General features: G+C 42.2%; 1 protein-coding gene across 1 annotated transcript in view; it reads left to right on the top strand.

The window, feature by feature from the left end:
* The first annotated feature begins 4,293 nt into the window (after window positions 1-4,293).
* XRRA1 (X-ray radiation resistance associated 1) overlaps window positions 4,294-16,486 on the top strand; it is a 54,957-nt gene continuing 42,764 nt past the window's right edge. Inside the window, exons 1-3 of the mRNA XM_090265472.1 lie at window positions 4,294-4,343; window positions 6,996-7,093; window positions 13,098-13,279. Of these exons, the coding sequence (XP_090121598.1) occupies window positions 7,000-7,093; window positions 13,098-13,279 (276 nt within the window). The 5' untranslated portion in view covers window positions 4,294-4,343; window positions 6,996-6,999. The remainder of the gene's footprint in view (window positions 4,344-6,995; window positions 7,094-13,097; window positions 13,280-16,486) is intronic.

Here is a 16,486-nt window from a genome sequence, read left to right as displayed (position 1 = left end):
TCCGGAGCCGGAGTCCCTAAGGCGGTTCGACGTTGTAGTCAACACCAGCAACTCCTGCGGCGCACCTGAAGCCAAGCTGTATAGACTCCGTCTTTCCCTTGGACCCTTCAGCTGCGAAGAGAGGGGGGGTCTGCTGCATGGGCAACAGCAGACCCTCCATATCAACCTGCCCAGGCTCTGTAGCTTCAGCTTCACTGGAGAGGACACTCCAGCGTCATCACAAGATGTCGATTCAACACGGGAGGAGACAGATACCGTGTCACTCCCGAGTTGGACTGCACAGCCAGTCTCGGCGGTACAGATAGACTCTTAAGAAGCTACACCATCGTCTCTCGAGACGGACGGCTGCCGACGAATACTCCATCGTATATGTATAGTACATCTTTATATCTATTTAGTCCCCTAATAGCCCTGTCAGATGAAGAAAGTAAGGAATTTACTCAAGGCCAGATAAAAGGTATCAGGAGCTGATTTAGAAGCCAGATTTTTTTAAAACATCAAAACCCATGGTATGGGAGAATTCAGCAAGATGGCAACATAGGTGGACATGGCTTGCCTCTTTCCATAACCACATCAAAATTAGAACTAAAATATAAAACAACCATCAGCCAGAACAGTCAGAAATCGAGTTGAATGGAAGTCTGACAAATAAGGAATTAAAGAAACCACATCCATTGAGATGGAGCTGGCAAGCTGGTGCCGTATCTGAGACTCCATCAACCTGGCTAACACTGTTTGACCCACCTTGGAGGTCCCCAGAGACTCCACCCCAAGCAACTTATGGGCCCACCCAAGCTGCTTTTCTATATGAATAGCTGGTCTTGGCTTATGCTTCACAACTTCCTAAATCCTATCAACCAAGGAACAGCTGGCCTCAGTGAGCTCCAGGTCTGGCACTAGCAGCAGCCAGCTTAGATTTACAGTTTGGCTTTGCCAGGGACTCTCCAAGCCCAGCACAAGTAGCAGCCATCTCAGATTGCTTTATAGCTCATGCATGGTGGCCCTGGGCAAAACACAAGTGAGGGCTGAACTTGGTCTGCACCACCCGGAAAAACCCCAGGGCAAGTGTACCCAGTGGCCAGCTACAGACAGCATTGGAGCACCACCACCCTTCCCCTACATAGCTGATTCTACACAGAGAGTAGAGGTTGGTAGTCAGTGGTCAAAGCCAGGCCTTGCAGCTGACCGGCCTGGGTAAACCCTTCCCATTGATCTGCCAACAGCAACCAAGGCTCAACTACAAGAGAAGGGTATACTCAGCCCACATGAAGGGTGTACCTCAAGTACCCAGCTTGGGTGATAGGGTAGGCTGTGCCACTGGACCCTACAGGACACCTGCTAATTAGGCCATACTGCCAAGACATGGAGTTAAAACAACTCTACCCAATTCACAGAAACAAACACAGGGAGGTTGCCAAATTGAGGAGACAAAGAAATATGGCCCAAATGAGAGAACAGAACAAAACTCCAGAAAAAAAAAAAATACTAAATGAAATGGAGATAGCCAACCTATCAGATGCAGAGTTCAAAACACTGGTGAACAGGTTGCTCAGAGAAATGATTGCATATGGCCACAAAATAAAGGAAGAAGTGAAAGCTATGCAAAGTGAAATTAAAAAATATATACAGAGAACCAGCAGTGACGGGAAGGAAGCTGGGATTCAAATCAACGATTTGGAATAAAAGGAAGAAATAAACATTCATTTAGAACAGAAAGAAGAAACAGGAATTGAAAAAAACGAGGAGAAAATTAGGAACCTGTGGGACAATTTTAAATGTACCAACATTCAAATCATAGGGGTGCCAGGAGGAGAAAAGGGAGAACAAGAAATTGAAAACTTATGTGAGAAAATAATGAAAGAAAACTTCCCTAATTTGGTGAAGGAAATAGACAAGTCCAGGAAGCACAGAGAGCCCCAAATAAGTTGGACCCAAAGAGGACCACAACAAGACACACATAATTAAAATGCCAAAGGCTAAAGATGAAGAGAGAATCTTAAAAGCAGCAAGAAAAAAGCAGAGAGTTACCTACAAAGGAGCTCCCATAAGACTATCATCTGATTTCTCAAAAGAAACTTTGCAGGCAAGAAGGGACTGGCAAGAAGTATTCAATGTGATGAAAAGCAAGGACCTACAACCAAGATTACTCTATCTAGCAAAGCTATCATTTAGAATGGAAGGGCAGATAAAGTGCTTCCCAGACAAGGTAAAGCTGAAGGAGTTCATCATCACCAAGCCATTACTATGTGGAATGTTAAAGGGACTTATTTTTTAAAAAGATCGAAACAATGAACATTACAATGACAATAAACTCACAACCATCAACAACTGAATCTAAAAAACAAAAACTAAACAAACAACCAGAAAAGGAACAGAATCATAGGAATGGGGATCATTTGTAGGGTTATCAGCTGGGAGGGGAAAGGGGGAGAGAGGGAAATGGTGCAGGAATCAAGAAGCATAATTGGTTGGAACAAAATAAACAGAGGTGTTAAGAATAGTATAAGAAAAGGTGAAATCGAAGAACTTACATGCATGACCCATGGACGTGAACTAAGGTGGGGGAGATTGCTGGAGGGAAGGGGGTACCAGGTGGAGGGGGGCAAAAGGAAAAAAACTGGGACAACTGAAACAGCATAATCAATAAAATATACTTTAAAAAACCCATGGTGTGTAATAGTATTCTAGATCTTTATTAATTCACTTTTTTCCCCACAAAAAAATTTGAGTACGAACATTGCCCAGAGCTGTACTGAGGCATACAGGGTGATCAAGACAGACCTGATTTCTACTCTCCTGGATTTCCTGTTATAGTGACCTAGAGTTATCATATGATAGGATTGTACTATACTGTACACTATGACATTGCATCATTTGTTTTTTTATCCTCATAAACCCCTCATAAGTGTCCAAATGATTGAACAAATACTTATTGAGTGCTTACTATGTAGCAGTCATTGGGGATATTTCATTGACTAAAAATGACAAAATACCTGTCTCAGTGAAGCTAACATTCATCTGGTAATTATCACTAAATAATATTAGGCAAGGTTTCTTTAGTTCTGTGAAGCAGTCCACTCAGATACCTCTGTAGCTTTTTGTTATATGTTTTATAACTTTTCATTTTTCAAGACCCAGCTCTAATGTCACCTGTTCTGTGAACCTTCCTTGATCCTTATTTCTTTCTTCTCCATAGCATTATGTTTGTGGCTCAGTTTAGTTCAGTAAACACTCATTAAGCCTACTCAATGGCTGTATGAGGTGCTGGGGATAGAAATATAGGTAGGACCCAGGCCTGGCCTTAGAGGGGCTCACAGCCTGGGTTAGGGGTGTTTGGAGTGGGGAACAGGCAGTTAAGCAGACCATTGTAACATGCTGGGGCAGAGTGCCTCCACTAAGAAGTGGGCTGGAGGTGGTAGAACAAAGAAAGGTCAACATGAGGAAAGGATATCTGCTTGAGCCAAGCAAAGTAGAGGGGCAGAAGTATGATAGGCCAAAGGAAAGGGACAGGAAAATGTGTGCAGATGACAAGCGCGTGTGTGTGTGTGTGTGTGTGTGTGTGTGTGTGTGCACGTTGTAGCTGGGTGGTACTATAATTAGATTGAGATTAGCTGCTTCAAGTTTGAGACAGAGACCAAAAGTACCTGAAGCTAAGTAGGCAGGCAGCCTCTAAGGCTGGAACTTGGACATTCTTTTTTCCACCATCCAGATAAAGTTCATATTTCTCTTTGGGTTACTTTCTAGACAATGTAATCTGGAGGTTATATGCCCTTCCTAGACCATTAGTTGTAAATCCACACCTTCTCACCTAGTATTCCTCATAGGGAACTGCAATTTCTATGATTAATTGTGTGCAGGTCTGTATGTTCCCCATAAGCTGATTGGTTCTTTGTGTTTTATGCATAGCAAATATCTTTTTCCCAGATTGTATCGTACCTTTCAATGCTGTCTTTGCTACTGTAACTGTGCATAAAATTTATTTTGTGTAAATGATTATGTAAACTGATCCTTTCCTTACTGATTTGCTATTTACACATCTTATTTAAGCACCCTAGCCTCACCCCACTGTCATAAAATTATTTCCTTTTCCACCTTCCCATCTATGTCTCTGTCTCTATCTCTACATCTATATAAATCTACTTCTGGGCTTTTTAGTCCTGTGGTATTTTTTTAGGTCCTAGGTGAGACATATTTTGGAGCAGAAGGGTAACAGTAGAATATAATTAATGAGAAAGGTCAAGAGCTCTGAATGGCAGGCTAAGAATGAGTATAATATCTATTTTACAGGTGAAGAAACAAAAAACAAAGGAAGTCAAGGGGCTTTTCCCAAGATCAAAGATCAAGTAAGTATACAGACTAGAAGCAAGGTTCCTATATTCTGTAAGTTACTTGAGCCTTCTCCAATAGTAATCATCTCTGACATTTCCCAGTCAGCTATTCACTCGTTCGTTCATTCATTCACCTGTCTTGCAGATAGGTATGGTTGGTCACAAGAGAGATTTCCTAAAAGACAGACTAACTGAATGACTGTTGATCTTTCCTCATTCGTCCATCTATCCATTCATCTTTAGTGAGTTCTAGGCTCTATGCTAGGCTCTGGGATTACATAGGTCAATAAAGTATCACAGGCCCTATAGCAAGTGGGAAATTGGAAAGGGAAGCAAACAATTGTAATTAAGTATCACACTGGGAGAAGTATGGATTGTCATGGAATCACATAAGAGAGACCTCCAGTCCTTTTTGGGGTGCTCAAGGATTAGGAAATTTAGAGTGCCTTGTGTTGGACCAAAGAAGATATCAACATCAGTCATTTATTCCACAAATAATTATGGAATCTATTGTGTGCCACCACTGTGTAAGGTGCTGGGAACATCATAGGTGCTGTCTTTCCTCTGGAGTAGCTTAAAGTCTAATTAGGGAGCTCAGAAATATGTATAAAAGCTCTTGTACTCTGGGAACATCATTGTATCTTGACTTCCATTTGGCTCACACATGTTTATTAGGTGTTTCCTATGAGCATTCCAAGGGTGAAAGAGAGACTGAATTAGACATGTGTCCAGACACAGAGGTTCATAGACCACTGAAGGAGCCCCGCCTCAAGATTGTTATTGATAGTAATCTTATGAGGTAGAAAGGCTCCCTCCATGAAAGAGATACCGAAGCGATACTCCAGGGTTTAGTCACAGCAGCAATTATTTCCCGCTCAGTGAAGGCTTTGTGGAAGAGGTGGCATCTGGACTGAGTCTAAAAGGAAACTTTTCTATTTTTACCTTATTTAATTTTTACAATCCTCTGAGGCACAGGTTTTTATCCTCATTTTATATGTGAGAAAGCTGAGCACGAAGAGATGCACTGATTTTCTCAAGGTCACTCAGCTTAATGGGAGAAACTAGACTCAGATTTAAGCCTCCTGTTTCCAAATTGTTGCTCTTCCTACTGCATCATTCTACTTTTCATATTTTTCACTTCCAGGAAACAGTTCCTCAGGACAGTGGATCCCAGCTTCCCACTCTGCTCCTTCCTTTTACTGAATCTCTTCCCAGAGCCTGTACCCCAGGGTCCCACATTTCTCTCATGGCTTCCCTTCTGCTGGCCAGGGGCTTATAGGTTCCCAAACCTCTGCTGCCTCAGGTTCTCTGAAGCTGTCCAGAAGCAGATTTGGGAATGGCCGGATCCCTTAAGTGAAAAATCTCAAATCTCTAAGAGCTCAAGGTTTAAGAAAGTTATATCTCTTATTAGTGATTTATTCCTAAAGGAAGTGGTATTTGAGCTAAATCTTAAAGGATGAAAGCAAGCAAATGAGCAAGATAGAAAAGACAATTTTAGGCCAAAAGAACACTAAGTACAAAGGCAGACAAAACTGAATGTGAATGGTATGTTTTAGGTATAGGAAATGGTTCTGTGAGCCTGATGGGTAGGGCTGTCTGGAGCTGGAAGGGTTAGGAAGTAGGACTCCAGGAGCCTTCAAGACCAGGCTCACACATTTGGCCTTCCTGCTTAGCTGGAATCCAATCAGAAGACTATTGCAGTATTCTGGGGGATGGGGGTGGGGTGGGGTGAAAGATTTAATGAAAGCAGTGAGAGACAAAGAAAAGCACATTGAACAGTATTTCTGAGATGGACTTTTCATGGAATACTTTTGCACATCACATTATTTTTATCAGATTTGTCTTTCTAAAGCACAGTTTGGGTCATGGCTCTTCCCAGCTCAGATATCATCATCCATGGTTCTCAGTTACTTCCAAGGTGAAACCTGAGCTCCTAGCCTGGCACTGAAGGCCCTTCAGGAGCATACCCCATCCTTCTAGCCTTATTGTCCGAGACTTCTAGATACACATCCTGTTCCTAGGTCAGGTTGTTTCCTTACTGCACCAGACATGCCTACCACCATGTCCTCAGTCCTGTGGCCTTTCTGTTTAGAATACTTATCTTTCTATCAGTGAACTCAATTCATCCCTCAAGTCCTACTTATCCAGTTCAAATCTCATTATTTGACTATCATCTCACCTGAAATGTGAGTTCCCTCTTCCCTGAATTCTGTTAAAACAAAGAACAGTTTTAGTGAGCACCTAGTGTGTACCAGGCACTACCTTTCTAACTTGATCCTTTTATCTGTCTATTAAGGTAGGTGTTATTACCCACATTTTACGGGTGAGGAACAGGCTTAGAGGGATAGAGTAACTTTCCCACTCATGGAGGAAGGAAAGTCAGAGTCAGTATTCAAACCAGGTCTGCCCAAGCCTGAAGGTGATGCTCTGGCTAGTGTTCCACTGGATAGGATTAATTTGAACAAAGAAAAGCCCAAAGCTTTGTCTCGCTCTTCATATAAGGGCCAACCCATTTCTGAAGCAGGGCAGTGGACCTCTAGGCCCTCAGAGGTAGGGTGTATGTGTTGTGTGGCGGTCCTGGGGGGCTCACAAGCCATGCTGGGATGAGAGAGCAATGCTGCACTTTCTCACTCTTCTACTTCTTCTTTGTCTTTGGTTGACTCTCAGGAAGATGGCCTCCTCAGGAACCTATAAGCTGGATGATGGGAAGCCTCACCTGAACAACTGCTTTCCAGCCAAAAATCTTCTTCGAATACCGAAGGAAGGTCAGGTGACTTAAATTGGTATCTTTGCCTCACAGCCAGCTCCTGCTTTAGAATATCTCTTGTGTCCATTTCTTTTTCTCCTTCCACTTGACTTCTGTTCCCTGCCACAGCCAATCCTATCCTTTCTAGTCCATCTTCCCCCAGCAGCCTCAGGAGCCTTCTAAAGTGCATGTCTAACCATTGTGTTCCCTTCTATTCAGTGACTTCTTTTCTTTTTTAAGTATATTTTATTTATTATGTTGTTAAAGTTATCCCAATTTTTTTCCTTTGCTCCCCTCCACCCAGTACCCCCCATCCCTCCAGTAATCACCCCCCCCCTTAGTTTATGTCCACGGGTCATGCATATAAGTTCTTTGGCTTCACCTTTTCCTATATTATTCTTAACTTCCCCCTGTCTATTTTGTACCAACCAATTATGCTTCTTTATCCTGCACCATTTCCCCATTTCTCCCCCTTCCCCCTCCCAGATGATCCCCATACCTATGATCTGTTCCTATTCTCGTTTGCTCAATTTTGTTTTTATTTTTTAGATTCAGTTGTTGATAGTTGTGAGTTTGTTGTCATTTTAATGTTCATTGTTTTGATCTTCTTTTTCTTAAATAAGTCCCTTTAACATTTCATATAATAATGGCTCGGTGATGATGAACTCCTTTAGCTTTACCTTGTCTGGGAAGCACTTTATCTGCCCTTCCATTCCAAATGATAGCTTTGCTGGATAGAGTAATCTTGGATGCAGGTCCTTGCTTTTCATCACGTTGAATACTTTTTGCCAGTCCCTACTTGCCTACAAAGTTTCTTTTGAGAAATCAGCTGATAGTATTATAGACACCCCTTTGTAGGTAACTCTCTGCTTTTTTTTTTGCTGCTTTTAAGATTCTCTCTTTATCTTGAACTATTGACATTTTAATTATGATGTGTCTTGGTGTGATCCTCTTTGGGTCTAGCTTGTTTGGGACTCTCTGTGCTTCCTGGACTTTTATGCCTGTTACCTTCCCCAAATTTGGGGAGTTTTCCTTCATTATTTTGTCACATAAGTTTTCAATTTCTTGCTCTTCCTCTTCTCCTTCTGGCACCCTTATGATCCAGGTATTGGCATGTTTAAACTTGTCCCAGAGGTTCCTAAGCCTCTCCTCATTTTTTTGCAGTTCTTGTTTCCTCGTTCTGTACTGATTGACTGTTTTTTTCTTTCTTATGTTTCAAATCATTTATTTGAACCTCGATTTCCTTCCCTTCACCATTGGTTTTGTGTGGATTTTCCTTCATTTCATTTAGCATAGCCTTCACTTCTTCCCTTATGTGTTTGCTGTACTCAAGCATATCTGTCAAGCCTGTAAGCATATTTATCACCAGTGTTTTGAACTCTGCGTCTGTTAGGTTGTCACCTCGTCTGTTAGGTTGGCTATCTCTTCATCGCTTACTTCTCCCACTGGAACCTTGATCTGTTCCCTCATTTGGGCCATACCTTTCTGTCTCCTCATCTTGATAGAATCCTTTGTTTGTTTGCTTCTGTGTCTTAGGTAGAGCTGTCGCACCTGTTATGTTGTAAGGGGCAGAACCTTAGGTATTTGTCAGTACAAGGCGACCCGTTTCACCACGTTGTGGCACTGTATGTGGAGGAGGGGTCTGAGAGGGAACAATTCTGCTTGCTCAGCACTCACCCCTTTTCCAGGCACTTGTCTCACTTTTGTTTGGAACTGGAGCCTCTCTAGGTGTTGCCCTGGCCATCGTTTCTAGAGCAGGTGGGTCTGCAGATGTTCTAGGTCTGTGGGGGCTCTTTAAACAAGCAGACTCTACTGAGAGGCCAGCAGTTTCTTCCTCTGCCCCAACCCCCACTGGTTTGCACAGTCAGAAGCAATGAGTCTTCATTGTCCCCGGTGCTGGGACCGTGAGCTGTGTGGTCTCGTCTGGTGCTGGGAGCGCTCCCCAGGTGTCTCTCCCAACTTTTTAAAACATGTGATTGTGATAACCACTGAGAGACAGAAAAGGCCGCTTCATCACATTAATGGTAGGAAGTGCAGAGACACGAAAGGCTGGCTGGACTCCCATGGATGGCAGCTGAAGAGACTGAGAAACAGCTCAGCAGCTGGGTGTTCCCCTGAGAAGGGCAGCATCTAAACCCCCAGCTGGGCCTCCCAGCCTACAGCAACAGAGCAGAAAGTAAAATAGCACTTAGCTGTGAAAAGCAAAAAGTCACAGGGTTGTTTGCTGGCCTGAAAGAAACAGCTGGAGACAAAGACCTCTAAAACGGATCATTTACAAACATATTTTGACACCCACTTACCCTGGGCTCAAGCAAAAGGAGGGCAGAGGGGACTAGAGACACTTTGGGAGAATTTGGGGTGGTGGCTTTGAGGAGAGAACTGATGGAGCAGCCGACTGGGTCCCAGTGCTGACTCATTCCCCATACTGCAGGCAAACCATTCCCCCTCCAAGTGGTGTCAGCCTGAGGGGAAGCAAAAGCCCTGCCTACAGGAATTAATCTGCCACACCCTTGGTCCTTAAGCCTAACAGCTGATCACACATTGAATAGATTAACAACTAAAGGAGACAGATAAAGGCAGTAGATCCCTGGAAGTCTCCAACAGGCTGCCTAGGCCCGGACTGATACACGATCTGACGCCACCAGGGGCAGATCCAAGAAGTGCAGATCAATCTAAGAAGCAGCAACAAACAAGTAGAGTCACAAAAATGAGGAGACAGGGAAACAAACCCCATTGAAAGGAAAGGAGGAATCCCCATTTTTCACATAGAAACCTTCTCTGGCAGCCTACCTGTTTAAAACCCTCCCATGGAGCTCACAGTATGAACTCATGATTTCGTACCCATACCACCTCACACACACATACACACACACAGATGGACAGGTAGAGAAATAAATATAGTCGTGTGTATCTGCACACATTAGTATATGTATGTGTATTTCCTAGTCCACTGAGAACAATGATACGTCAGTTATGAAGAGCGTACTGACACCTAGATCTCGGTTTCTAAATACTATTCTCCAATAAAAGAAGCAAGGACTCCTAAGAGTACAAGTTGTTACTAGGGCTGGGGCAGAAAAAATACAAGTTGAGCCTGGAACATCTTTTCATGCCAGGAAGTGAAGAAGTGCTCAGAAAAATGATGGGTACATGTCAAAAGGACATAACAGCCAGCCTGAAGGAGCGCCCAGTCACCAAAGCTGGGACAATCTGAGCAACAAAATAGATAAAGGTAGACTTGAGTAATAAACCATTGAATAAATATCCATGAGCCCATAATTATAGATATATTATTATTATTTACAATTAGAATAATACTATTATTTATCATTATAATTACATTATTTATAACTATGTTACTTATATTACAATTATTAATATTACTAGTTCTGTTTTCATATCCATACATATATGTATATATAGACATACACACACACACATATAATATACACACATTACGTATTTCAAGGAATTGACTTATAAAATGATGGGCTGGAAGTCTGAAATCTATAGGGCAGGCAGCCTGGAAATTTAGGGAAGAGCTGATGCTGCAGTCTTAGGCAAAATTATTTTTACTCTGGGAAATTTCAGTTTTAGCTTTTAAGGTCTTTCAGCTGATTGGATGAGGCCCATGCACATTATTGAGGATGGCCTCCTTTACTTAAAGTCAACTGATGGTAGATGTTAGTCACATCTACAAAATACCTCCATAGCAACACCTAGATTAGTGTTTAATTGAATAAATCCTCTCATACCCTAGCCAAGTTGACACTAAAATTAACATGCTAGAATTAGAGGGTGAAAGTATGATGAGAAACATATTTACATAGTCTCAAAGTATCTTTATTAATTACAAAGGGAAAAATAGTAACTTCTCAGTAGAGAAACTAGGTTGACACCACCTTACCTGCATGATCAAAGTTAACATCACCAGCAATGACACACTAACACCGTGTGCCCTGTGTTCTGATGTGCTGACGAGGGCACAGCATCACTTCTGTGGCGGTTTTGCCAAAGTGTAAAGCCTTAGTCTAACTATGGAAAAGCATCAAACAAATTCAGATTGAGGGACATTTCACAGAATAATTGACTAGTAGTCTTCTAAAGTATCAAGTTCACTTAAGAGAAAAGAAAGACTGAAAAACTGTCACAGATTGGGGGAGACTAAGTAGATATGACAACTAAATGAAAAATGAGATCCTGGAAAAGAAAGAGGTTATTAGTGAGAAACTGACAAAATTCAAAGAAGGGCTATAGATTAGTTACTAATATTATACCAGTGTTAATTTCTTGGTTTCAATCATTGTATTATGATTATATAAGACGTTAGGGAAACTGGATGAAAGCTGTATAAGAACTCTATACTATTTTTACCACTTTTCTGGAAGTCTAAAATTATCTCAGAGTGAAAAATTATGAAGGGAAAAAATAAAACCCCTCCCCATGGATACTATGCTGCTATAATCCTACCCCATTATGACCCAAGCTCCTTATCTTGATACTCAAGACAATTTCTGGTCTAACTCTGCTGACTTCCCAGCCTCATCTCTCTTTTCTCGTATTTATCTCCTGACACACTCTGGGCCTTCCTTTCTGGCTGTGTTGGGCATTTTGGCACCAAAATAGCCTGGAGTCTCCAGGAATCAGGGCTATTGGGATAGAGGACAAAGGTCCATGCCCCAGATGAGGGCAGCCGTGGGAAATGGAATGCCTGGACTGTCAGGTCCAGAGTTGGAATGGGAACTGCCTCACACTGGACATAGGGAAGGAGCTGCATCCAAGAGGCAGAATGGGCAGCATTGTTCAGGTGAGCCAGGGCAAGCCCTCCAGGCGGGGAGCCACTAGTCAGAGGTACCAAGCTAGTTCCTATAGCTCTGTGCTGTTCTGCATGGTCCCAGTCTTTTATACCCCTGGGTACTTGTGGTTTCCCTCAGCCCAGGCTGCCTGGTTTTTTCATCTCCACCTAGTCAACTTTCAACTTACTAGATCTACCTCATCCCTTAGGCTGCTAGCTCTCCCCTCTGGGCTTCCACAGCATCCTTTATATTTTTGAGCTCCTTTGAATCAGGGCCTCTATTTTACTCATCTCCATAGCCCCAGTTCCCAGCACAACGTAGATGCTCAGGAAAAGCCCAAATGGGTGATTGCAGGTGGGGGCTGTGACTGAGGTTCACTCAGCAACACTCACAGTGTGGTAAGCTCGTTGTAGGCCTTGGCAATACTGACATGAACAAATCAACATCTGTGCTCTGTGGAGCTGCCACCCTAGAGGTCAAGAAAGACAATAAATAACTGAATGAGTAAAATAATTACAGGTTGCAATAAATGCCTTGCAGTAAAAAAATCAACACCAAAAAAATACTGCTGAGGGAGAAAACAGATTCTAGAATGTCGTCATGATTTTTGTTAAGTGAGTTTACTAATAAACCTCACGTTCTTCTTTTTGTTTACATACATTTCCTAGTTCTTTCAGCAGTGAACTTGGGTTACTGGGTTTTTTAAAAAGTGACAACTGTCCTATCATTTTCTTATCCTGAGCCTTTGAAGCAGTCTTTCTCCTGTAATGGTGGGATCCTGGGTAAGGCCTGGGATTGTGGAGCTGGCTGAGCTGATGTCATGCGTTGAACTTTACCCAAGAGATGACAAGTGAGGTAGTAACTAGGAAGCAGAGGAAAGAATGATCAGCTCTGCTGAGGAACAGTCAGTAAAGTTTTTACAGAACAGGAAATACTTGATCGGGGGTCTTAAAGAACATTTAGAGTTTAGAAGCAAAAACACGGAGGAAAGAATTAGGCAAGTCATTTGACCCCTTTGAGTCTTAGCCTCCTCACTGTGAAATGGGGCAGTACCATCTTTACTGGGTTTGGGGGCCAATTAATTGAGATAGTTACATAGGCACCTCCCCTCACCCTCAGCCCCTGTCACCAACAGTAGCACAGTATCTAGTACATAGGAGGTAATGGTTTGGCTTTTGGTTTGGCTTTGAAGGAGTTTGCTCCTCACTGTTCTGATCTTCTCAACAGGACGAGGACATTGGTTAGTGGCTCAGAAATGTAACCTCAAAAAGAAGCCCAAGGGTGTGGTTGAGGCACCAGCTGAAAGTCAGGAAAGCCAGAAGATTTCTTTTGAAGTTGGAGCAAAGAAAAGGTCTCAAAGGAAAAACCAAGAGGCCATTCCTGGATATGTGCTGGACTTGAATTTTCTGGTGAGATTAAATGCATCTGGCTGTCCTGGTTGCTCGTCTCTGGTACAGCTACCCCCAATGTACCCGAAACGATTAGACAAATTGACAGCCAGGATGACGAAGGGACCCACAGCTTTCTTTATGTGTGAAGCCTTCTTTATATCCACCTTGTGAGATAGGTTTTATCATCTCTATTATGTTGTTGCTATTGTACAGATGGAAAACTGAGCCCCCAAGGGTTAATTTGCCTTGGCCAAGGTAAATTACGGCTAGTAATTAGAACTCTGGTCCGCTGACTCCAAAGCCTATACCTTTACATTATATCAGGTAAAAATTCTTAATTGACTTGGGGAGACAAATGAGTAAATCAGGGGGAAGAGTAAATTGACAATCCATTCCAGCACCTGTAGGGTGTAGAGATTCCTGCTCTGCTCTGGAGACATCTCTCTAGGAGTGAGGGGGATTAAAAAGCTCTACATGCCACAACCTTTGTCCTTTGGGTGTACAGTATGCCCTCGCTTATTGCGGGTATTACGTTCTAGATGCCCCTGTGACAGGTGAAAATCTGCAAAGTAGGAACCTTACATTTATTTTAGTATTTATATATATTTTAAGGCTTTATAAACCCTTCCCACACACTTATAAACCATTTCCAGTCCCTTATTAACCTTAGAGCAAAAAATCCGTGATAAATAATTAAATATAATATTTTAAAAAATCCCACAATACAGTGAGGCCGTGCACGATAAGTGAACCGCAGTATAGAGAAGGACTACTGTAGTGTTTGGATGAAGGCCAGGAGAGCTGCCCAGGTTTTGCCCAGAGCCAGGGGCAGGCTTCACAGAGAGGACTAGTGTGGCTGTGTTGGAGACCAGCCAGGTAATTTTACATCTGCTCTGTGCAATGCCTCAGTGACTTTGCAGAGAAAGACACATTTTATAAGCCAATATTAATGTGCAGCCAGTTCTCATAGCTCCCGATGAGGAAACCTCCAGCAGCCTACTTTGTTCCCAGGCTTGCTTATGGTTCCCTAGAGATGGGTTTCTGCACAGATCAGATGTTGAAAGAGAGCTTTGAGGAGACAGCTGGTTGCATCTCACCTCAAGTGGTGAGGGGCAAGCTTTTTGTGGGGTCCTATGGAATTTCTTTCATGGTTTTGTTCAGTTCTCATTGGGGGTGAGGGGGACTGAAACAACAGGGCTGAGAAGGGGCAGAAACACCTCCCATCGCAGTCTGCTTTTCCCCTTTGTTTCCAGCAACATATACAGTCCCTCATTAACTGAGATGGCTTTTTATCCATGTTGCCACTTTGGATAGCAGAAGTAACAAGGATGTTCTTCAGACTAATGGGATACCTACCCACCTATTAGATAGCTCCGCTTGAATGTTTCACTGGCACCTCATATTGACTTACTGCACCAATACCCTTACTCCAAGTCCCAGAACATAATTCCTTTCTAGGGTTTACTATACTGTTTCTCTGATGGCACCATTTTTTATGCAGTCACCAAGCCAGGAAGCTGGGGTTATGCCTGACATTTGCCTTTCCTTCACCACCCCCATCCCCACCATGGCCAAGCCCTGGCACTTTTACTTAATAGTTATCAACTCTGTATTCTTCTCCTCATCTCCACTGCCACCACCTTAATCAGGGTCACTATTATCTTTTCTTGGACGAATTCAGTGACTTCCTAACTAGTTTAAGCCAACTAGGAGCTTCTTATTTCACGTAAAAAGAATCCAGAGGCATTGTTATGCCACAGTAAGTTAATTAACTGGCTTAATGACATCTTCCTAGATCCAGGTTCCTCTGTCTTTCTGCTCTTACAGACTGAGAAGGTTAACTTCTCCTCTTGGGCTCATTGCCTTCATGATCCCAAGATGGCTACATCAGCTCTGGTCATCACATGTAAATGATAATATCCAGAGGTAAAAAGGGGATTGTTTGTCACTTTCTTAGGTCTATTTTTAAAAGTCAGAAAACGCTTCCCACAATTGACCTCTCACCCCCAGTGGCCAGTATTTTATTGGCCAGACCTAGATCACATGTCCCAACAGTCATTGGGTAGGGGAATGTGACCTCCATGATTGGATGAGATAAGCCAGGATTGATTCCTTGGAGCTGGAGCCTAAGGACTTGACCATTCAGAGAAATGTAAATAACATTGGGGTTCTTTAACAAGGAATAAGTAGAGAAGTAGCTCTAGGGAAGATAATTAACAATGTCTGATAGATTAGTCTCTCCTCTTCCACTCCTGTCTTCTCCTCCTTTCTATATTTATCAGACATAGCAATCAGCCTCCTGCCAAAAAACCTCTGACAGCTTTCCATTGACTGGAGGATAAAATCCACACCCTTTACAGAGCCAACATGGACCCAAATGATTTAATGACTGCCTCTCCAACTTATCTTGTTTTTCACCCTCTCAAAAGCACCTTGCTTTCTCCTGCCTTGATACCTTTCACAGCCCCCACCACCCACTTCCCTGGGACCAGCTCCTATTTAGCTCTCTGGTATCAGTTGAAATATTACTTCCGTACTTATTTTCTCACATCCAGACTAAAATTGGAACCTCCAGTATTGTCTCCCTTAGCATCTTGAGTTTCTCATTTAAAATATTTATCACATTATAAAAACTTGTATGCTACTTGACCTCCACACACTTGTAAGTTATATGAAGACATGGAATATTTCTGTTCTTTCTTCATTATCTTCCCAATGCCTAGTTCCATGTCTAAACATAAACAACATCATAAATAAATGATTAACAGAAAAAAATAATGATCTCAGTTAAACATAAATAAAAGCTCCAAAGCTGAAATTTTCTTCCAATATTTTAGTTATAAGGGGCAATGTATGGTAATCAAAAGAGCAGAGTTTAGTGATTACAGATTTGGATTCAAACCATAGATTTCTCATTTACTAGCTATAGGACATTAGGCAAAGCATTTTAGCCTTATTTTTCTCATTTTAAAAGGGAGATAATAATAGGTATATAATAAGATATATAATATATAATAGTTAGGTATATAATGGATAAGAAGAAGAAAGTTCATCGATACATTTAGCATAACGCATGGCCCAATATAGTGCTCAGTAAATATTTGGTGAATGAGTGGATAAATAAACAAATTATGACAAATGTATGAGGTTGGTAAAACCCCAGAAATACAAAATTTTAAAGAGCCAGGTAGAGGAAGTAGGACCCAAAAAGACAGAGGAGGAACA

Source organism: Furipterus horrens, unplaced genomic scaffold, assembly GCF_987537825.1.
Source record: "Furipterus horrens unplaced genomic scaffold, mFurHor1.1.pri manual_scaffold_2, whole genome shotgun sequence".
NCBI lineage: Eukaryota > Metazoa > Chordata > Mammalia > Chiroptera > Furipteridae > Furipterus > Furipterus horrens.
Note: the sequence above shows the minus strand (reverse complement) of the source record. Positions and strands in the feature narration are given on the sequence as shown.